This window comes from Camarhynchus parvulus, chromosome Z (genome assembly GCF_901933205.1).
Source record: "Camarhynchus parvulus chromosome Z, STF_HiC, whole genome shotgun sequence".
Taxonomy (NCBI): Eukaryota; Metazoa; Chordata; class Aves; order Passeriformes; family Thraupidae; genus Camarhynchus; species Camarhynchus parvulus.
Window position 1 is genome coordinate 51,069,799 of NC_044601.1, and position 22,593 is coordinate 51,092,391.

Consider the following 22,593-nt stretch of genomic DNA (forward strand, 5'->3'; position numbering starts at 1 on the left):
AGAACTGGAATTCCTTTGAAATTCATTTGTATTATCCCAAATTATCTCTCAAATTTCAATGATTAATGGTTTCTTTGTCTTCCCTTGTGATTGTAGCTGTCATCAGTGCATCCATAGTTGACCTTGCATAGAAGTAAGTGCTAAAGAAACATTGGTTTGGACTATGCTAAGTGCATCTGTGATCATTTGATGATCTTTTTCATTAACGCCCTCCCACTGAAGTAGTATATCCATTTGAAACCATTGATTAGTTCTGAAGGCTAAAAGGGAAGATCATAGAGGATGTTTCAGTTTATTTAAGTCACTGTTTATTGTGACTAGTTTTGTTCCTTAATAAGTCATAGTTTTGCTGTTTAGAGCTCCCCATCCTGCTCCGAGGATACCAGTTACATCCTTCCTGGTTTGCCTAGAGGAAGTGAGGATTTGTTTATGCAGCCATGCTGTCCATCATGCGTAAGAGGTTTTCAGGAGCAGTGAGCGAGCTGATTGGATTGTGGAAACATTATTCTGCATCAAGAGTTCAACTTATTTGAGAGACTGTGATGAGTTAAATAACATTTACTGTTGACCTGTATTCTTGACTGAGAAGGAACCAGTGTTATAAGTGTGAGGAGATAGTTCGATAAATGGCTGAGGCTGAGTTGTTAAAAACGGCACTTCAGCATTTTTGAATTGAAGGCCCTTGTTCAGTCAAGAGTTTGGGTCTGTTCAAAGACAAATGACAAGTGTTGGATGGGATATTTTAAAGGTATGCCAACACTCATGTTTAGAAGAGCAAGTATGTGTGGTTTTCTCTGTTTGGCATAATCCACTTTGACATAGCTTACAACAATGTGAAAGACTGTTGTCACGCATTTAGTTATTTTGAATTCAGCATATTGAGATGTCAGCATCCTATTGAGAAGTTTAATCCCCTTCAGAGGTGAAAGGTGTTGATTTTCCTTTGTGATGATCCACTCCTGCATTTAAAAGGTAGTGTTATGCAGTGCTGCTGTAGACAAATTTAGGCCAGGCATAGGTACACTGATAAGTGCATACTCTTCTATACATGGCAGTATTGAAGATCTGCATCTCTTTTTGCATAATGATACCCCTGCAACATTTACTGCTTGTGGAGGCCAGGACATTTGATAGGACAATGCAAAGATAATAGCTGAAGTAATGAAATATCATGGAGCCTTTTCTAGCTGCAATTTTGCCATAAGTACTCTATTTAGCTGGGATGGAGTTAAGTTTCTTTGTCATAGTTTGTATAGTAGTACGTTTCAGACTTGTAACCAGTCTTGATAGCACACTGATGTTTTAGGGAATGCTGACCAGTGCTTGGTAGTGTCAAGGCATTCACCATTCCTCACTGCCCCTTCAGGGCGTGAACGGTAGGCTGTGAGGAAACAGCTGGAACACCTGACCCACATTGACCAGAGACATACTGATATTCCATACCGTAAAATGCCATGTGCAACCATCTAAGCCTGTGGTAAGGGGTTACTTTTGCATCACTTCACTAGTTGGGTGTTATAGTAGCTTCTTCGAGCCAGGTCTCATAAGCTCTTGGAGGTCTATAACACACCCAAGATAGCTTTAGCTTGGAGGCCTAAAAATCAGCAGGATGGCTTCTGTTGCAGTGTTGGAAACAAAAAGATTTAATAAAAGGCAAAATGACAAATAGAGAAAAACCAAGTCAGGTGCAAGAAGTTCTTGCTCTTGGTAAAACACCTCACAAAAGTGATTAGTTTCTTTGTTCACTTCTTTTTCTAGTAAATTGCCCAGGTGGGACTTTTTGGCTTCTGTCCAATTAGCTATCCTTAAGTTTGAGTGAAGTCCCCTAGGTCTATTAGGTAGCTTTTTCATTTAATCCAGGAGAGAAATTTCTAGGCTTCTTTCCTTTTTGAGTGGACAAAAGATAGTTTTGTCAGTCTGTCAACAGGGGGCACATTCCTGCAGCTGGGGGTTTGTTTTGTTTGTTTTTTTCCCTGGGTTCACAGGGTTTGTTTTGATTTGTTCCCTTTCACTTACTAAAATGTATTTTTCTCAATCTACAACTTTTCACACCTTCACCATTTGTATGCTCTCCCTCATCCCACTGCAGAGGGTAGAGTAAGCAAACAGCTGGTTTTGGGCCCCTGAAGCTGGATCCATGTGCATCCAGCTCAGATACGAGTTGTCTGCCAGGTATTTGAATTACATACATTATTCAGAGCCTGGTCAGTTGAGTCTGTATCCTGGAGCTGTCAAGATTGGCTCTGCTGTCTGTTCTTTCTGCCACAGTTAATTATTAATTGTATTGCAGTCTCTAAATATCCATAGTTCAGTTGAAACTTTCCTATTGTTCTTCCTCTTTGATTTCTGAATGCAAATATAAATGACTCTCAGTAACTTAGCTGACTGCTCTCTGGTGACTTTGTCAGACAGGAATTGCCAATAACTGTGTAGCTGTAATTATTTGTTAATACTAATGAATTTTTTGAACTGTATGTGTGATTGTATTTTTCAGTGGATCCATTTCTAAGAAGCATAAATGGTTGGTAGTGTTAAGCCATCACATTTAACATAAGATTTGTAAACATTGCAACTTAAATATTTCAAAAGACAGTTTTTATGCTTTATGAGTGTCTTGACATATGCTACAGTTACCATATTTTGAAAAGTTAATGATCTGTAGTTTCTTGAAATGAAGACTCTTCAAAGTAATGACTATTAGTTAAATGAAAATCAAGCCAACAAAAATACAGTTCTTCTTGAAAACCTCAGGACAAATTAAGAAAAATGTTTATGTTTTCAACTTGTCATCAAATGCCAAGACAACTGCAAGAAGATTATCAAAGCTCTTAACCAGTTGGAGTATTTTCCTTGATTTTAGGAGTCATCCTGATGTACATAAATTCAGTGTGGAGACAGTCCAGTGGTATCCTCATGACACCGGCATGTTTACATCGAGCTCATTTGATAAAACCTTGAAAATATGGGATACAAACGTTTTACAAGTAAGAGAGTTTCTACAGATTGCAACCTTCTTTGTGTATGTTATTTATTGCATATCTGAAGTTCTCACAGAGGTGAACAGGACTATGCATCCTGAAGATGAAAAGCAGCCACTGTTAGAACTGTGAGTGCAGCAGCAGGGTGGTGTGGTCCTGGTATTTGTGTACACCTTGATGTGTACCTGCCCATTTCTGAAGACCTGAATGTCTAAACTGTAGGAGAGCTTGGAACCCTTGGAACAGTTCCTTTCTGCTTTTGCTGTGAACAGGAATACAGCTAGTTGAATTTTTGCTGGGTAAACGTGTCCAGCAAGGTCTAGTCTGCAGTTCATTCTTGGGGATTGTTGAGTCTAATAGCAGCGGCTACTTATTTTTAATAACCAGCATCTAATAACCAGTACTTTTGAAGGACTGGTTGTCTTGGCATACAGGATGCAGGTCCAGAATTCTGCTGTTGTAAGCACTATAAGCACCATTTCTAAAAATCAGTAGATAATGAGAGAAACCATTAAAAACACACTAACCAATGTAACTGACATTAATAAGGTAAACAGATTATTTAGGAATTTATGTTGCTTTGATTCAGTAATCCTGGCATCTTGTGTTGAACTGTGAATTCATGACTGTGGCTTGTCCTGTTCCCGATGAACATTTACACTGGTTCATAGGATCTGGAATTTACATTGATACTTTACTGCTTTTTCACACATGGCGAAATATTTTTTTGAAAAGAGGTCTGTCATTCTAGGGACATAGCAGGGAAAAAATTCAGCTTTTTTGGTTTGGCTTGGTCTTCTTTCATGGTTTTTGGGGTTTTTTTAAATATAAAGCTATGTTTGCAGTTGCTAAATCTTCTCATAAAAAATTAAGTTTCCAGGTAGTTAGATAGTTTTGTGACCATCTCTTGAAAGACACAGTGTACACATAAAAGTTATTGAATGACCTGTTCTGCTACTATATGGTGTTTTTGAAAGTACAGACAACTCAGTTTTAAGAGATTTTTCATATGCAGTATTTTAGAATGAGACAAAAAAGCAGTTTACCTGGAAGAAATTGTACTTATTAAAGTAAATATTAAAGCTTATTAAAGTAAATATGCTCCATTGGTTTTAAATAGTCATGAGGCAGATAATAGTTTTATATGGAACTATTTTATTTTTTTGGGAGTTGAAAATAGTGTGTGATATTCGTGAATGAAAAGGGTCTTTAAACTTAGTCTGAAGTGCCTTTTTCCTGTTGACTCTATTTCCATATTATAACCTTTTTGTTTACTTACTAGCTTTATTAATTTTGGTAACTGTAATCATTTCCATTCATGCTTCTCATTTGTCAGTTTTCATGGTCTGTCTTTTGGGTCATCTCTGAGCTCTAGTGCTGTCCTGCTGTTGGAAACAGGCTTACTCTGTGATGTTTGTGTTATCTGGCTTCTAACCAGGAGAGTTATCATTACTATGTAAATAGTAATATTTGTATTAGTCTTACTTGTAGCTTTTACTTGAAAAATAATGGTGAGCATCTACATTCTGCTAACATACTTGCATTGTAATTAATTTAATATTTTTATTATCAGCCTGCAGATATATTTCATTTTGAGGGAACAGTCTATAGCCATCATATGTCTCCAATTGCTACAAAGCACTGTTTAATAGCAGGTACGTATGTTTTTAAGAAACAGATATGTAGAGGTAGATAGATAGATAGATAAGGTTTATAATAATAAGCAAGTAATATTTCAGTTGGGTTTTTCCCCCTACTCTGTCTTATTTTTACATAAATCAAGTCTTGATAAGATGTAAATTTACTGGTACAATAAAATACTGTCCATTAGTTGGATGATGTCAATGATAGTATCATATTTGTTCTTCTGAAATAATGCATCAATCAGTTCTCCTTACTGATAAAATTCTTAGCTGTAATTAGATTCTTTCATTAGATAAGTTATCATTTAAAGGTTGTTAGATCCAAATATAGTAAATTTTGTATATAGATCTGTGTATTGCTTACATGTATACAATTTAACTATGTTTAGCAAAAAAATATTTGAGGGGATATTTTTAAGTTTCCCAAGTATGATCCTGCTTACTTCCAGTTTCTAAATTTTGTTTGTTACATGGTAAATTTGTTTGGACTAAAAATGTAAATCTATTATTAGAAGCATTAAGCATAAAGCATCATATTAATAGAAGCATTGCTCTGACTGAATGAGCAGTTATGCAGCTAGCATTTTTCTTCTTCTTTTTTTTTTGTCATTGCTAAGATTTTTTTGTTATTGTTCTTTCAGATGCTGGGAGATTTTTTAGCTGTCTTTGTTTCTCTTGTTACAGTTGGTACCAAAAGCCCCAAAGTACAGCTCTGTGACTTGAAGTCTGGATCCAGTTCTCACATTCTGCAGGGTACTTTTTAGTCTGAAACATAGATGTTAAACAATAACTACTTTGAGTAAAAACAAGTCCTGTAAAGAAACACTGTATACAATGTATTCTTTGTCAGTAACATGACTAATTTATTTGTAGCCAGTTCTGAAAGTTACACAGTGGCAAGAGGTTCTTCTGGGTGTTTTTCTAGAGCTAATGAATTGCAGAATACAAACATTAATCAATGTGCAGTTACTACCGATGTTTGGGCATTTTCATGGTCTAATCAATACTGATTACTATTTATGGTTAAATGTAGTCATTGGTTTGGGGGGTTATGGAGTCAACAAGTGGTGTTTTACATGGTCTTTAAAAAAGAAAACCAAGTAAAACAAGAGAAACTCCCCACCACCCCCCAGAAAAGAAACAAAAACAAAAAGAAAATTTCATTGCTTTTTAAACAGTATCCCATGGAGATGATTGAATGGGTTTGTTTAGAAGTTTCTCATTTCTGTAGAACAACCTTTCTGTTAGAAGGATATTACGAATCACTTCTATTTTCCTAGTTCAGTTAAATGTAAGGTTTTATTGTTCCATAATCCATTACTTTTGTCACTCAGTGAGAATTTGCCTTTGGTGGCCCTTTTCTAATGTGTACTTTCTGGAGTGTCGGTGTATATACACATGCTCAAGAGAAGGCAATCATGAAGCAAATCTTCATGCTTTAACTGTAGAGAAACATTAACTCAGACACAGCAGTGTGCAAATGCAGCTTTATTTCTTCACTGGTCAGCTAAGTCTCAAAGGAGCCTAGGTGATTTTTTTTTGTGATGCAGAGCTTAAGCTGTTAAACTTCTATGAACAAGCATGTCATGTTCTGTTCCTAGAACCAAGAGCTCTAGACAGGGCAGTGACCAAAACAGTTCTCTAAAGATCCTGTCTGGTTTCATTAGGGCTTCTTAATTTTGACACAAGAGTTAATACTTTCCAGGCACAAGCTCCGTTGTGTCTTTGTACACAGCCTTTAATAGCCTGTTACCTCAAGTGCAATATTGGAGGAATAAGTGGAAGGAGAATATATTATTCATTAGGGATAATCTAGTAATTCTTTGCAGAACTGAAGCAATCAGTAGTGTCTTGAACATGTGTATGAATATTTTCACATAGGCTAACTCTAGCAGCTGAAATGTAGGTTTATGCATGGCTGTAGTTTAATTAATGGATCCCAATAAATCTGTCTGCTCTGAGCCTTCTAAGTGTATCCTGTAATACCTGTATCTTGGAGGTTTTTCCTATTATCCTGGTCATTACAGTGATTTGATTAATTCAGGTAATGAGAAAGCACCTACTAGAAGATGCACCAGGAACAAGGTGGTTCACACCACCTCTAAACTGCGTTATCAAAAATGTATTTTATGATTTAGTTCATTTTTCAGCAATATGCTTCTGTTATGGTGCGAAGCATGATTGCAGTCTTTCAATTTAGGACTGCAATTTTCTGTACTTATTTAACATAACTTGCCAAGTTTTAAAGTGTGGGCGTGTGCATCTGTGTGTATATAAAAAAAAAACAAACGAACAAAAACATGTGCATTTATATATATATAGAAAAAGACCTTTCAGATCATTGAGTCCAGCTCTTAACCCAGCATTGCCAAATCCACCACTGAATTACATGTCTAAGTGGCACATCTATACATCTTTTGCATATCTCCATGCGTAATGACTCAACCACTGCCCTGGGCAACCTGTTCCTGCCAGAATTTTATTTGTAAAGTATGGGAATTTTTCCTAACAGCCAGTCAAAACCTCCATTGGTGCAACTTGAGGCCACTTCCTCTTCTCTTGTATGTTACTTGGGAGACTGACCCCCCCCACCTGGCTACAGCTTTTTTCAGGTAGTTTTTGAGAGCAGGAAGGCCCCCTCAAATCTCCTTTTCTCCAGACTGAAAACCCCCAGCTCCCTCAGCTTTCCTTACAGGACCTGTGTTCAACACCCTTCACTAGCTTCATTGATACTTTAATAGTTAAGGGAAAAATTACCACAAATTCAGGACAAAACTCTTAGAGGATAAAACGAGTAGTTTTAATTGTAAGTATGTAAGGTCGGTATAGTTTAAGTTTAACATTATTAAAGGATTTGAAGAAAAATAAATGGAAAGTTCCTTCCATGTGTGAAAATACCAATGCTGTACAAAAAGCTGTGACTGAGCTGTAATGTGTTTTGCATAGGTAAAACCATCTTTATTTTCAAAAATTATGCACATGTAATACTGTGTGTATCACTTTCTGCTCAGTACAATCCCATTCAGGAAAGAAGAAGAAGAGAGAGAAATAACTTCTGTCCCAAAATAATACAGTTTCACAAAATTTAAATTGATGTTACAATTTGAATTATTATTCTGGCTTGGTGAATCCTATACAACTAAATATTTTCTTTTACTTTCAGTTATTTACACAAAATGGTGTGTATAATAAGCTTTTTCATGTAATTCTTAGGTCACAGACAAGAAGTATTGGCGGTGTCTTGGTCCCCACGTCATGAATATGTTTTGGCAACAGGAAGGTAAGGATGTTGCTGAACTGTTACATGCACTGGAATATTGGTCAGTAAAAATTTTATACATTCTTTAGCCAGACTTACTTCAATTCAAATGCACTTCTGGAGTTAATTTTCTTTGTTGACTTTTACCTGTTCACAATTTTATAGCTTTTCCCTAGAAAAATGAAACCTGAGGAACTGTCAACAAGTCGTGCTTATTTTATAGCAAGTTTGTACAGAGTTTTGATATACTAACTGTAACTACTGGTATAGGAAAGTGGTAGAATATGAAGGATATACTCACTTCTTACTGTTTGTTAGTGTGCGCCTTGCTAATCCATGTTTTAATAAAGCAAAACATGATAAGCTCAATTTACCATTCTGGTAATCACGCTTCCTTATGTCAAAAAGAATAACTTGGGTAGCTTATCTGATGTAACTTTCCAAGTGACAGTAATTCAGTGAATATGGATTGTATGTTGATATTCCTGGGCTTTTTTTGTTTTCTGTCCAGATGTTTTTAATGTAAAAAATCCTCTTGGCTATTCTATAACTTTAACATATGTTAGCTTTTGATTATAGTGTGACATTTCTCTTCTCGCTTTTTAGCTGTGCTTTTTTTTTTCTTTTGCAGAAAAGAACAGCTATTTCGTAAGTTTAGTGGAATGGCAGTTTTATCAGTTTAATGAAGTTACCAGATTTGCAAACCTTTTGTTTCTGAAGTCGGGCTTCTGAAAGGCTTATTGAAGTTCGAAAATGTTTTAACAGTGTGTTGTTTAGGGATTGCTTTGTTTATGTTTGTTTGTTTGAGGAGTTTTTGTTCTTTTTGTCTTGTTGTAGCAGGTGAAAAATTGTTTGCTTGTAGACAGCTTCTGTACCAGTCATACAAGAGATCTGTGATAACAAAACTCCAAATTCTCAGACCACTATTACAGACAATGCTGGAGTCTGTAGCTGCAGTTTAGGCAATAGAAGATTTAGCAAGTTTATTCTCAGGCTGTGTGTGTATGCAAGGGTGTTACGTTGTAATCAAAGAGATAAGTGTATTGTGTTACAGATGATGATTCACTCTTAGGTCCTGATAGTATAGCAGCTGAAGTTATTAATACCTGTAAATGAAAGTCTGAAGTCTGCCTTGAAATATTTTTAATGGAATTCTGTTGACTTGAGTGTGCCCACATGATGAGTGGTTCAGAATAGTTGCTGGACCAAGGTGAATGCCAGGTGTGTTGACCAAAGACAGTTCCTGAACCATAGTGCATTCAATTTCCCTAATTTTAGCAAATCTGTTTTTCTTAGTGCTGATGGTAAAGTAAAATTATGGGATGTGAGGAGAGCTTCTGGATGTCTGAGTACACTTGATCAGTACAATGGAGAAAAGTCCAAAGCATCTTCTGAGGCAGGTAATACAAAATATAACTGATGGTAATTCATATGTGACTAAAGTCATTCTTATATTTCATGAATGTTTTGAATACTAAGACTAGCAAGGGAAGTAGTGGTAATCCAGTTGTTATTTACTACATAACAGAGGCTGTTCAGCTTTGTTCAGTTAGTTCTGTTATAGAGTCAGTTTTTGTTGTTTGGGACCTTGTTCAGAGAGATTGCCTAAACAATAGCAGTGTATCTATTCTAAATGCCTTTCATCTAAAAAGGAAAATTCTGTTAACTTTTTTGTGAGTGGAAGAATTCATTTATGCTGTGGATTAGCCTTTATGTAAATACAAAATTGATTGAAGTTAAAAAAATTATTGAGAGGAAAACTTTCTAAATAAAGCTAGTACTTGGTCAAAAAAGAAGAAATCTTGTTTAATGAAAACCAAGATTTAATCTAACTCCAAAGATAACTAGTGCCATTTCATACATTTCTTTGAAAAACATGGTGACTTCTTCAATCACAACATCTTTCTGTTCAACTTTATTTTCATCAGACAGGTTCAAGATGATTCTTGGTTATCTAATATCCATTGTAGAGGCATGGGTATTTAATTTATTGAAATGTATATGAACTAAACCAATAGCAGGTAATAATTATTTTCTAATAAAATCTTTAAAAAGCAGTTCATATTTCTACCTAAAAGGTATGTCTAAATTAGGTACTGTATAGTACAGAGAGACCTTATCCTGACTGTTTCAGAGCTGGCCAAGAGCTACAGCATGTTGTTGAGGGTGTTGTCCAACTGCCTCTGGAACGCTGACGGGGCTGGGGACATCAACATCTGGATGATGGATCGAACAGAACTGGGCCTTGAACTGCATTCTGAGGAGCACTGCTGGTGGCTGTTAGCGGGCCAGATGCCTTTATAAACAAAAAATTAAATTATTTTTAACTGAATGTTACCATTCAAACAGCACTTCAGTGCTCCACATTGAAGTAAAAATGTATACCAAGTAGCAACTTTTCTCTAGAGACCTGAGACAGCTCTTTTTCCCGCCAGCAAACACTGCTCACAATGGGAGAGTTAATGGTTTATGCTATACAAATGATGGACTTCACCTGCTAACCGTTGGTACAGATGATCGGATGCGACTCTGGAATAGCTCCACTGGGGAAAACACCTTAGTAAGTTTTCAAGGAACTTCAGATGCATTTTTACTTTCATTTAATTTTAAGAGATTTATAATTTTTGCACTTCTCAGTTGAACTTGGATTTCATTTTCATAAAGGATGTAGCCGCTTAATTTCATCACTAGAACATTTGGTGAACATTGTTTTCTTTCAGACTTCTTTTCTTCTACTTACTGTAAAGAAAAATAGTATGAAGAAGCCTAATCTACTTAAAGATTTAGTATGGCAACTCTTAAGTTCCAGAATTTGAGAGTATAGCTATAAATATTTCATACAGCAATAAAAGCTTGAATAAGCAGTGACTGTTGGTAGAAAGTTTTGGGATTTTTTAAACTATTAGTTACCAATGTACTATATGTGGCGGTGTGTGAAAGTCTGAGCCCAAGTAGCCCACAGGAAGGCACCTCAGCAGCCTCGGTGTGTGTTGGAATCACACAGCAGCAGGAATGAGGGGGGGGAAATGTGCTAAACCTCTACTGATATTGCAGTCTTTTCAATGGCTTTTGGATTTTTTTGTGCTGAAGGTTCTTGTTTTATTTTTCTGTTCAGTAAAGAAAATAGTTTTCTTTGTTTATTTTGAAAGACAAACAAACTAGGTAAGTCAGTGTCCATGGAATTTCAGTCAGCTGTAATTATGGTGTGTCATTGCTATTAGGAAAGAAAGAAATTTTGCTATACCTCAGAAATCTTTTAATTGTGCTGCTTAGTTTCAGAACAGAGCAAAAATAATTCCATATAGATATTTAAATAAAAAGATTTCTCTCCATCCTACCCATATTTGCCAGCTTGTTCTCAGCACCTCATACACAAACATCACCACCACCAAAGTAGATAATGCAGTTTATTCACTCTCCTGTTACCAGCTGGATCACTTTTTTTTTTTTGTTTTTCTCTGCCTGTTAGTTCATTGACTTGTTTCATAGGTTATTTTACAGTTTTCTAGTCTGGTGTGGAATAGCTTGACCCTGCTTTGCTTTTTAAAGTTCAGAGTTGTATTGTCCAGAGTACTGTATTTTCACACACTGCCCAGAGGTATTGCTTAAAGTAATTTTAAGGCATCAGCAAAGAAATGAATGCACATACAACTATTACAATTTTACACCATAGTCCTTTATTTCCCTGGCTATCCTATCCTTTTGACCTAAATATTTCTTTTCCATATCTTTCAAAAGGTATAGAAACTAAGCCATACATATGATTTTCTTTTAGCAATGTCACTGTTGTGTACAGTATTAGCAAAGCTCTCTGTGTTAATCTTAAATCTCCCCACCTAAAACTGAAAACGTAGAGTTAAGAAGGAAAACAATTCCATTTGTGAAATCTTTTGACTGTAAGCTACGAAATTTGTGAAGTTCATCATGTAAATATTTGAACACAGTGCATTTTCTTCATGACAAAATAGTCCAAATTGTAATGCTTTGTTTTAATTAAATTTGTTTTGAGAAAGGCTATACTGTTTCCATGAATATATTTATTTATCACTTCATAAATACACTTCTGATGTTTGATAGAACCTAATTAGACTGATATAGCCAACTGGAATATTTCCAAACATGTTTGGAAACTTCGCTTTCAATCTTTTATGAGATTTTTATCTATATGAAACTTGTTAAGAGCTTGAAACTCCATGAAACTGTAGCTTGAGACATTAGGACAGGTGTTAATAAGGTTCTTTTATACTATTTTAATTTGCAAGACTTCCCTTACACCTCAACATTAGGGTCTTAGAAATTTTTCCTATCAAAGTTACCCTGGGAGAAAACAGTCCAGTACTTTTTTGTTGAACTTGTAAATAATTTCATTGTCTCATACCTTTTGTTGCTAATACTTTTGTTACTAATTGTTGCTCTTACTGTTTGTTTTTTTATTGCTATTTCTAGTAAATTGTTCTTATCTCAATCCATGATCTCTGCCTTTTGTGCTTTGAATCTGAGACAGGAGAGTGAGTGTACTGAATTGAAAATACCATTCCTAAACCACAACAGGTGGTAATTCCTGAACCATGTCTAATTTCAGTGAGGGTTTAGGTGCTTGATGCAGATCTGGCATGCAACAGCCTGTGCAAATCCTATTTCTTAGTGTGGAGTTGCTAATTTTTAGGCCTTTCGTTCTTTCTTTCGTTCGTTCGTTCTTTCGTTCTTTCATTCTTTCTTTCTTTCGTTCTTTCTTTCTTTCGTTCTTTCTTTCTTTCTTTCTTTCTTTCGTTCTTTCGTTCTTTCTTTCGTTCTTTCTTTCTTTCTTTCTTTCTTTCTTTCTTTCTTTCTTTCTTTCTTTCTTTCTTTCAGTAAACTTTATTGAACATAAAAATAATTATCTTGATAGACATCTGTACTTTGAAATATCAAGAGATTTATTAACATAACCCAAAATTAATTTTATTGAATATTAAACATGAAGTAAAGTTTACTTTTTAATATAATTTCCTGGGGTTTTACTTAATAGCTGACTATGTAATCTATGTAATCTTTCATTTTGCAGGTAAACTATGGGAAGGTCTGTAATGAAAGTAGGAAAGGACTCAAATTTGCCATCTCTTGTGGCTGTAATCCAGAGTTTGCCTTTGTTCCGTATGGAAGTACCATTGCTGTTTATACAGTTTTCACAGGAGAACTGATAACTATGCTTAGAGGGCACTATAGTACTGTCAACTGCTGTGTATTTCAACCTCATTTTCAGGTAAGTAAAATACAAGCAATATTCCAGACAAGCAGGAATATTTATGCAGATTGACATACCATTTGCACTATAAAAGCATTCACTTTTCAGGGATATGCTTTAATCAAAGATGATAAGAAGGAGTAGTGTGGCTTACGTGTCATCCAGGAAAAGTTTAGTCAAGTTTTTGGTATGACATTTTCTGGGTTAGGTTCCTTCCACTGTTTGTTTTGTCTCACATATGTAACTTCTCCATATACCTTTAGTAATTTTTTGGTAATCATTAATAAAGCATATGTGTGAAGACTTTTGTTTTCTGTAAAACTGAAGAAGAGTTATCTTTCTCAGAGACTAATCACATTAAGAAAGACTGTGAAGTGCAGTAGTACTGCAGTGAGTACTGAGAAGGCTCTCAAATGCTTTGCTAAGGGGATCTTGCTCAAGTGCCTGTAGTTACACTTTGGATAAAGTGCTGACAATATCATGAGGTTCTTAAATTTATCAGAGAATATTTCAGCTGAGAAATACCACAGCATTACAGGGACTCATGGTACTGACAGATTTTTTTTCTTCATCTCTGCCTTTTTTTTCCTTTTCCTATCCCACTCTGGTGTATTTTTCTCTTATAAAAAAAGACTTAAGGATAACAGAAGTTAATTTGTTATGAGATCCTTTAGAACAGATTGTTCATGTGGCATGTATTGTGCCAAGAGCAGAATGTATGATAGTATGGATTTTCAGGCCGTTACATAGTTTCCCCCCTATATTAAGCATCATACTTCATGTCCCAGCTCTACCTTCCTTGCCTGCTGTTTCTGAGTATTCTTCCGAGGCAGAAATACTTGAGGCAGAAGGGATGTGTAGATACCATTTTATGACCTCTCATCATAGAAGTGACTCTGGTAGCTTCTGCCTTGTGTCCAGTAGCTTTGATTGAATCACTGAGCCTGTGTCACTGAGACAGACTTCACTGAAAATTATGGACACATTATGGACATGCAGTAGACCTCAAGCTAATAAACCTTGCTAGATCTGGAAAGCAGTTCTGATATTAAAGTCAGTGAGATACATCGACTGCAATATTCACATTGTGGCTAAAGCACATCTTTTCCAGAATGTTCTTGAAAAGCTTTTTGTCTTTTCAAGAATAGTTTCCCAACAAAACTTCTAGTGTGTTTATATAAAGTTATCTTTGGTGTTCTTCTTGATAAACTGAAGAGGTGAGGCTAATTAGGTCTCTCTGTAAAACATGTTTTACTTGTTTTACATGTGGTGTCTCTACCTCGGCATTTGAGATCCATTGTAAAGGATCACTCACATGCATATGCACACAAGAACTACATCAGTCACTGTATCTAGAAGTTTGTGATGTCAACAACTTCATTTGCTTATCTGATGTGACTCCTGATTCTCTTTCAGAAGCACCCTTTTCCAGAGTTCAGTTCTATACTGTAGAAGTGTGACTGGATTTTCTTTTTTCGTAAATGCTGTGCTTTCAGTTGTATTAAATAGTTAGTCTGAGAAAAAACATTGCTATATGTCATGGTTTGGCACTGGCTTAATACCAGGCGCCCACAAGAGTTGTTTGCTTTCCCTCTCCTGCTACAGTTGGGCAGAGGAGAGAGAAAAAAAGAATTAACAAAGAGCTCATGAGTTGAGGTAAGGATTGGGAGAAAAACATTCTAAGGGCAAAACAGGTTCAAATTTAAAGGTATAAAGTAAATTTATTATTATCAGAGTCATAGGAGGATAATGAGAAGTAGAACAAGCCTTTTAAACACCTTTTTCCCCTCACCCCCTCCTTCCTTCCCAGCAACAGTGCAAGGGAGGCAGGGCATGGGGGTTAGGTCAGTTCATCACTGGAGATCACCTTCTGTTCACTCAGGAAGAGGAGTCTTTTCTCTGCCATGCTGTGGGGTCCCTCCCACAGGCAAACAGTCTTACCAAAACCTGGTGTGGTGTGGGTCACTCGCCCACAGGGTGCAGTCCTGTAAGAATAGGCTACTCTACTTTGGAAGCAAGGGCTCTCTGGAAGCAGGGGCCCTTTTTTTCTGGACAGGTCTCCCACTAGATCACAGCTTTCTCTGCATCCACCCACTCCAGCATGAGCACTTTTCCCATGGGCTGCAAGTGGATCTCTGCATCTCCTGTGGACTTCATGCATTTCAGGGGGACGGCCTGTTTCACCATGGTCCTCACTGTGGCTTGCAGAGGAATCTTGGCTCCAGTGCCTGGAGCACCTCCTCCCCATCCTTCTCCACTGACCTTGGTGCTGCCATGTTCTTTTCCCTCACATGTTCTCGCCTCCTCCTCTTCTCTGTCTAGAAGAAAAACTGCTGCTCATAGGTACCATTGCCAACAAGTTCCACGAATTCAGATTCCTGCAGGATCCCACAGTGCTGAGAAGTTGATCTCATCTAGGTTCTGTGCTGGGGAGTCGTTCACCATGTTTGTGCAATCAGCCATGTGGCTGGGCCAGCACCATGTGAGCAGTGGTGGCTGCCACAGGCGGCGCCGGCGCTGTTTGACACCTCACCTCCCGTGGGGTGCTGGAAGGGGAACCTGGGAACCTGCTGCTGCCCCTGCCCTCTCTGCCTGCAGCACGGCTGGCCAGGGGCAGGGGCCAGGCAAGGGGAAGCCGTGGGCTGCACTAAGGTAGTGGCATCCATGGTGCCTCACTACCCCAGGGAAAAAAATGCGTGTGCGCTGTTTTGATTTTCTTGTTAAATGTCATCACAGAGGCGTTACCAACCTCCCTAACTGGGCCCGAAGCATGTCCATCTTCAAAGCCATCAGAGACTGGCTCTGTTGGACATGGTTGAAGCTTCTAGCTGCTTCTCACAGAAGCTACCCCTGTGGCCCTCCCCTGCTACCAATAAACCAGGGCATGCCAAATCCACACACCCTAATCAGGATGTCAACACCAAAGGTAGTGCTACTGTTATTTTCCGTGTTCACACATGTACTTCCAAGTATCTTATCCTATCTTGACACAATTAAGTGCATTCATCCAGTCTTCATGTAATTCCGATAGAAATTACAATTTGCCAGTAAAATTTCTTTCCTGAGAATGTAATATTGTTTGTAAAACTTAAAGTCACCTCTTCTATTTTACTCTCTCAAGTATTATTAAATCAGCATGCTGCAAAATTATTCCCAACTGTACATTTGTATTTTGTTACTAGTTTTAGGTAAAATCACTTTTGCTTAACAAAAACATGCTCTATTGCAAATTCTCTTGAGTGATATTTATAGCTCTATATTTTAACTTTACAGTGACTTAATCATTTAATAATCTTTTCCACTGTCATGTTTAGGATTAAAAAAATGGCAGTTCATTCTTGTCTATATTAATCTGCCTTTTTTTTTCTTTCTGAATGGCATATCAGCTCACTTTCAGCTTTGGAATTTTTAAATACATATCAAAACATAATTAAGCAAGCTGGAAATTTTCCTTGATGATTCTTCTAAGTCTCTGTGATGTAAGCCATGTATACAGTGGTGAAATGTGTAGCAATGGCTTTGTAACTTTTTTGTTACTTGTTAGCACTTAATTGGACTTTATGTTCATGAGAAACAAGATCTACATATTTTCTGTAGTTCTGGCCATTTCCATCTAGTATTCTCTGTTGTTGTTAGGTGTTTTTCATATTAACAGTCTTATAAACTTTTCCTGCTGTCTTTAACACTGGTGACTGATTTGTGTCCTACCCATCCTTAAATCTGGTCCTTAGGTTTTTCTCACTATTTTTTACTGTGTTCAGAATTCCTTATTAGTATTGATTGCTGTCAGTCCCTCATGTTCTTCTTGTTCATTAACTGTATTTTAATTGCTATCTTTGTTTCATCTCATAACTAGAATAGGCTCTAAGAAGAAACTTAAACTTTGCACCAATTACGTATTTGAGATGAGAAGTGTCTTATGTTTGCTTGGAACCATATAATCAGACATGATCACTGATAACCAAGCAGCTAGTTATTTGAAATTCAATTATACTAGTCTTTATCTGTTCTTATCCAAATTAATGAGCATGTTTGTGTGAAATACCTTTTATGTTTGAGGTGCAGTACAGAGCTGTCTCCAGAGAGTGGTATGAGCTTTAGTTAATGTGTGTATATATGCCTTTTCTGATTCTAGGAACAGAGCCATAAAATCCACTATATTATTGTTTGCCTGTACTGTTCTTACATAAATATCTCTGTAAAGTTAATAAGATGTTTGACTGCTTGAGTAATAAGAACTGCAGAATTTAGCCCTTTAATAAGAAGCATTAATTTAATAGGAGGTCAGTAATTTCAAGGGTGGTGTGGAAGAGAAAATCTTCATTGTGCAATATCTTAGATGATGTTTACAGTTGGATCTAACATACTAGATGCCAGTGTGCCTGCTTAGAATGATTCAAATAAACAAACAAGACCTATGTTTCCCTTTCAGAAAAAGAAATCGTGTAAATCATCACGTATGAATAATATAATAGGTGTGCAACAGGAAGCAATTTTTATTTAAATCATACTGCTGCTCATACTGCTCAAGAAATGCTAGTGACATCTGCAAAGGTATTTGGTAAATCCAGTAGTAGGATATTACATAAAGTTAACTGAAAGTTAAATTAGGTTTTATTTGCAGTCTTTCTGTATATTGCACTATAAACATGCATGAGCATGTTTGTAGTGCAATATATGTGTCTGTCTTGCATTATAACATAATTCTACATAGAGGTCACTGGCTCTTCTTTTGACTGACTTATGGTGTGAGTCACCGGTTCAGGTAGTAATAATTAATTGTAAGTATTGCTTAATGCAGTGGATATTAGCTGAAGATCTTGCCATACCAGGATCAGAAAGTGAGACAAGTGGTAAGAAGGATTAAAATGGAAGAATGCGGATGTCACTGTGACATTGCTCATAAGGAGATATTTTGGCATAGAAAGATCTTTTGAAGTTCTTAGTGATATTCTAGAGTCTGTCAAAGACAGAAGACCCAAGTAGAGTACTGCTGGCAGAATAAAGTAGAATTTGGCCTATACTTTGGTGTACCATATCTTCTTTTAAGCAAGGTAAGTAGGATGGTTATCTCTCTTAAAATTGTAAACTCTTATCTTGAATGTTCTTTATGCATGAACAACTTCATGCATAGTACCAGCTTTTGAAAAGTATGGCAGCTCACTTGAATGAGATCACCCACATAAATGTTTATAGGAATTGAGCATTAAATTTCTTTACCAAATGTCAACATAATTCATGCAGTTCTAATTATATATAAATTATATAGAAGACTTCCTGCAAAGACAGACCTGTGATAATATATTGAGCTTACATTGAATCAACATACTCATAATGTGCACATATGCAGAGAGTTGCTAGTTTAAGTGTAAAAACCAGCATACATAAAGCAAGGCTTTCATTCTTCATACTGTCAACCTGAATACTACAAAAAACCCCATATGTCTCACTCAGGCAGTTTAAATATATGACAATACTCAAGTGTTGTCAGACATAACATATAATAAGCAGGAATATAATTCAGTATTGAAGGCATATGAGAATGTCTTCATACCTGTTAATTTAAGCGTGTCGGAAAATGCAAGTGTTATAGGTGCAAAATTAACTGCAAAGATGGTGTTAGTATTTCTCACCAGCAAAATTTTCTCATCTTAGAGTGACAGAGAAGTCTGTATTTCCTCTAGTACAGAACTACAGTACTGTTCTTTAGTAAGAACAGTAAGAAAATTAAGATATATTTGACTTAGGGCTATTTGACATAAGGACTGTTTGTTGCCATGTGTTGCAGGGTGCCTTGTGCAATGGGATCTCAGTCCTTAGTCATTACTATAATAACTAATAAGAGTTATTTATTTTAAAAGTAATAAATTATTCTTTCTGATCCATGTCTTCCCAACGGGGTACAAGCCTCATACTGTACTCTATTTTTTCTTTTCCTTCCCTAGGCATACTGAAACTATACTTGCTTAATATTTCTTTGTTCCATACGTATTCTCTTGTCTGATGTGTCTTACTAGATTCTTGATTCTTCTTAGTTTATTCCTGGTTTCTAATTACAATAATTTTTTTGTTTGTTTGTATGTTTGTTTGTGTGATTTTTTTCAGGTTTTTTTACTTGTCCATGAAAAATCTCTTAAGGTGCCTAACTGTTAAAATAGGTGTCTTTTCAGGAGATTATAAAGAGGGACAAGAAGAAAAATGTATTTAAGCAACACAGTTCATTTCAATATGGTTTTGCTGTTTTGGTGAGCAATCTGGGAAAAAATATAAAACCATATTAATTTTGTTTTGGCATATTATTTAAAATACTACTTCTCCAGATTTATAATATAAATTAGAAATTGACTATTTGCCTTTATTTTTAAATAATATTCACTACCTTTTTTTCTGCCCAGTATGGTATCTATGTCACTATTCACTAAATTTGTGTGAAAGTAACTTTAACTTGTTTTTTTACAGGAACTTTATAGTGGTAGCAAAGACTGCAATATCCTTGCATGGATACCAGCTCCACGAGATCCAATTCCTGATGATACTTCTGAAAAGGTAGTGAATTTTTGAGTTTGAACTGTACTTTTTAATGGCTGTTATACTTGGGCAGGTTGTGTGGAAAATCAATATGAAGTATGTGATTCACCACCAATATTTTTAACAATTTCTAATTAAGAGAATCATCTATTATTGCACAGATTTCTGTGCAGTCTTTTGTTTCTTGTAGGGTTTTGATAAAACATTTTCTGTTGTAGTCTAGTCAAATCTTTTGGAGGCTGCTACCTTCCTACTTAGTTAAGAGTAGTTCATGTCATTTGACGATGGGTCTTTCAAATTCTGCTTCTTTCATTTCCAAACTGCTTTCTGCAGTTTGTCCTGTTTTGGAATTGTAGAGGTGCTAGATTGTATTTTAAATTGTTTAAGAATATACTGTGTATTAAATAGTAAGATTAGGGACACCACACTTCATACACAAATATTTTTGATGTGAAAATCAAAGGCCCAGGGCAAGACATTCAGGGTGATTGCAGGGAAGATCATATGTAAGACTATTTTCCAGTAGAGTACTTTCTCTCTCTCAGACAAGAAGTATTTCAGTGAACAGCCTGAGTGCCAAAAAGTCTATATTTTAAGGAACTGAAACCATTCACAGGATCAGAGTCTGGCAAACTGAACTGATGATGAAAAATGAGGATGTATTAATGTTCTGGCCCATAGCATGTGAAAATTCCAGTTTTTAAAATTTCAGCATCATTCCATTTTAGATGGAGAAATTATAAGAAGCATAAAATTGTTGTAACATTTGCTTTTTGTAAGTTTTTGTATTTCAAAACTATCCTGCACTTAAGCAGAGAAGAAAAATATAGTTCCAAAGTTTTGATACTCTAAACCCAAATTGTGTTGACCTGAAATTAACATTTTTGCCGTGAAAATTTTGATATGAAGAAATTGGATTTTTTTTAATCTGAAAAACAAAAACCCACAGCAACAACTGTGTTTACTTAGCTTGATTAGAACTGCTTCTTTAAATTTGACACAGTGGCAGTATGTAATATATGCCATTGTTTTGAAATCTGTTAAGCTACAGCTGCTGTTTGCAAATGCTGTAGATGAGCCCTATAGATGAGATTTCTCTGTAAGAAGCTGTTTTGCTGCCCACAGGCCATTAATTCACGTTTCCTCCCAGGTGCTAGAATAGGTATTTGAGTGCTTGTATGACCACAATCTGAACCCAGAATAGAAGTAAACAAGAAAAATAATTTACCCTAAGTCACTGCGATTCAGTGCACTGCATAGCTACACAAACCCTTTAGTTGGACCCTAGTGGGGATGAGGTGAGAATTATTTCTTGGATGTGGGTAGAGGCCAGGGCTGCCTCTATCTATGAAACTGCAATGCTAAGTTATGATGGGCTGAGGATATTGTGATGTAAATTAAAGCTTTGGCACACAATAAACATCGTTATAACATTTGTTACATTTTGTACCAAATATTTGTAATACTTCCAGTCAGTCCTCCAGATATTTTATGCTGAAATTGAAATTAAATACAGTACTATTTCTTTTTGTAATTTATCATGTCTCAAATCAGCAGAATTTCTAAAAAAGTAGTTAAAAACTAATCCAGTACTGATGGGAGAATAGTTTGTCTACATGTAGTCATTTAAAAAGTGCATTTAACTTCGTCTTTATTTGATTGTAGTATTTTTAATTAAGCAAAACACTGAGAATTTTTATTTTCCCTAGTCTCTGCCTCAACAACATGTAAATCCAGCATATGAAGACACATGGAGCAGCAGTGATGATGAAGGCTGAATTTAAATTATGAGCTGATATAAAATTGACATTCAGGCGCTGCATTCACAGGCTTTTACAGAATTGGACATTGTTGGATTTCACACAACTGGATTTTAGGTACAGTTCTGTTAGAGCAAGGTCTTTCAGAAATAAGTTTCCACTGTTCTCTGTGTTTCTTTGTCACTGTAAAGTTAAATCCAAATGATTACTTTTTCATACTTGCTGACTTTTGTAATTACACATTGGTAATATTTTATTCAGTGTTGAACAGCTGATAAAGAAAAAATAAAAGCCCTTGGGACCAGTTGAAATTACATTGCTTCTGTTATCTTTAGTACATGAGGCGATAACCCATTCATTTCCAAGACACATGATACAGAGGATTTTCCATGAAAGAACGGTAGCTCAGAAATACTTCCAACTTTTATCAATGTCTTGAAGGAGCAGATTGCGTCCATTTTCAAGTGCTTATGTGCTGTGGGAGTCAACAGATGTTTGTGCCTGTTCTTCTTGCATTTTCAGTTTTGCATATTTTTCCATAAATGCCATATTCACTTCAGAAAAAGGTATAGCAGGGATCCTCTATTCAAGTATTTATATAGTGCCCCTATCATCTAATATCTGACTCTGCCCCAGAAAGCTAAGAATAGAAACTAGTTTAGAGTTTTTGTTGCTCCTGTTAGCAGTTTTTAAGATTAGCCTTCTATGTATGAATCACGTATCTTTAGCAAACATGAAGAATTCCTGGACAGAAACAGGGTTGAGGTACCATACAAGGCAGTGAATAGATCACATTTCAAGTTAAAAATATTGAATGTAATCCTTCCAAACTGTTTTCATCTAAAACATTTTGTGGTCCTAATGCCTGCTCTGTTTTGAAAGGGAGGAGTTTTGTGGTGTTATTGCTCTCATCTCAGTCACTAGTTTGTGCTTCAGACATAATGTAGTCTCTGTCACTACAGAGACTAAAGAACGTTTTCAGATTGCTTAAAGCATCACCAGCAAAAGTATTGGTAAAAACAGGTCCAGTATAAAAGCAACAGCAGGACAAGGTTCGTTGGCAAGGTTCACTCTTAAGGGCGCACTGAGGAAAAGCAAATGAAAACCTGGACTCAATCAGTCCAGTCCAAATATAAACCAAAAACTATGCCACATAACTTATAACTGAAGTTGAATGTTTTAGCAAAGGGTTCATATAGGA

General features: G+C 36.1%; 1 protein-coding gene across 4 annotated transcripts in view; it reads left to right on the top strand.

The window, feature by feature from the left end:
* The window catches only part of ERCC8 (ERCC excision repair 8, CSA ubiquitin ligase complex subunit), a 30,402-nt gene extending 8,696 nt beyond the window's left edge, over positions 1 to 21,706 (top strand). For 3 of the 4 annotated variants that reach the window (XM_030968675.1, XM_030968676.1, XM_030968677.1), the window contains 9 exons: positions 2,861 to 2,984; positions 4,552 to 4,633; positions 5,306 to 5,374; positions 7,835 to 7,901; positions 9,177 to 9,280; positions 10,316 to 10,440; positions 12,925 to 13,122; positions 19,564 to 19,650; positions 21,342 to 21,706. In XM_030968675.1, coding sequence (XP_030824535.1) covers positions 2,861 to 2,984; positions 4,552 to 4,633; positions 5,306 to 5,374; positions 7,835 to 7,901; positions 9,177 to 9,280; positions 10,316 to 10,440; positions 12,925 to 13,122; positions 19,564 to 19,650; positions 21,342 to 21,410 — 925 coding nt within the window. In that variant the 3' untranslated portion in view covers positions 21,411 to 21,706. Of the gene's footprint in view, positions 1 to 2,860; positions 2,985 to 4,551; positions 4,634 to 5,262; positions 5,375 to 7,834; positions 7,902 to 9,176; positions 9,281 to 10,315; positions 10,441 to 12,924; positions 13,123 to 19,563; positions 19,651 to 21,341 lie in introns of those variants that run through there. The other variant, XM_030968679.1, reaches the window with a different exon arrangement.
* Positions 21,707 to 22,593: the final 887 nt, after the last annotated feature.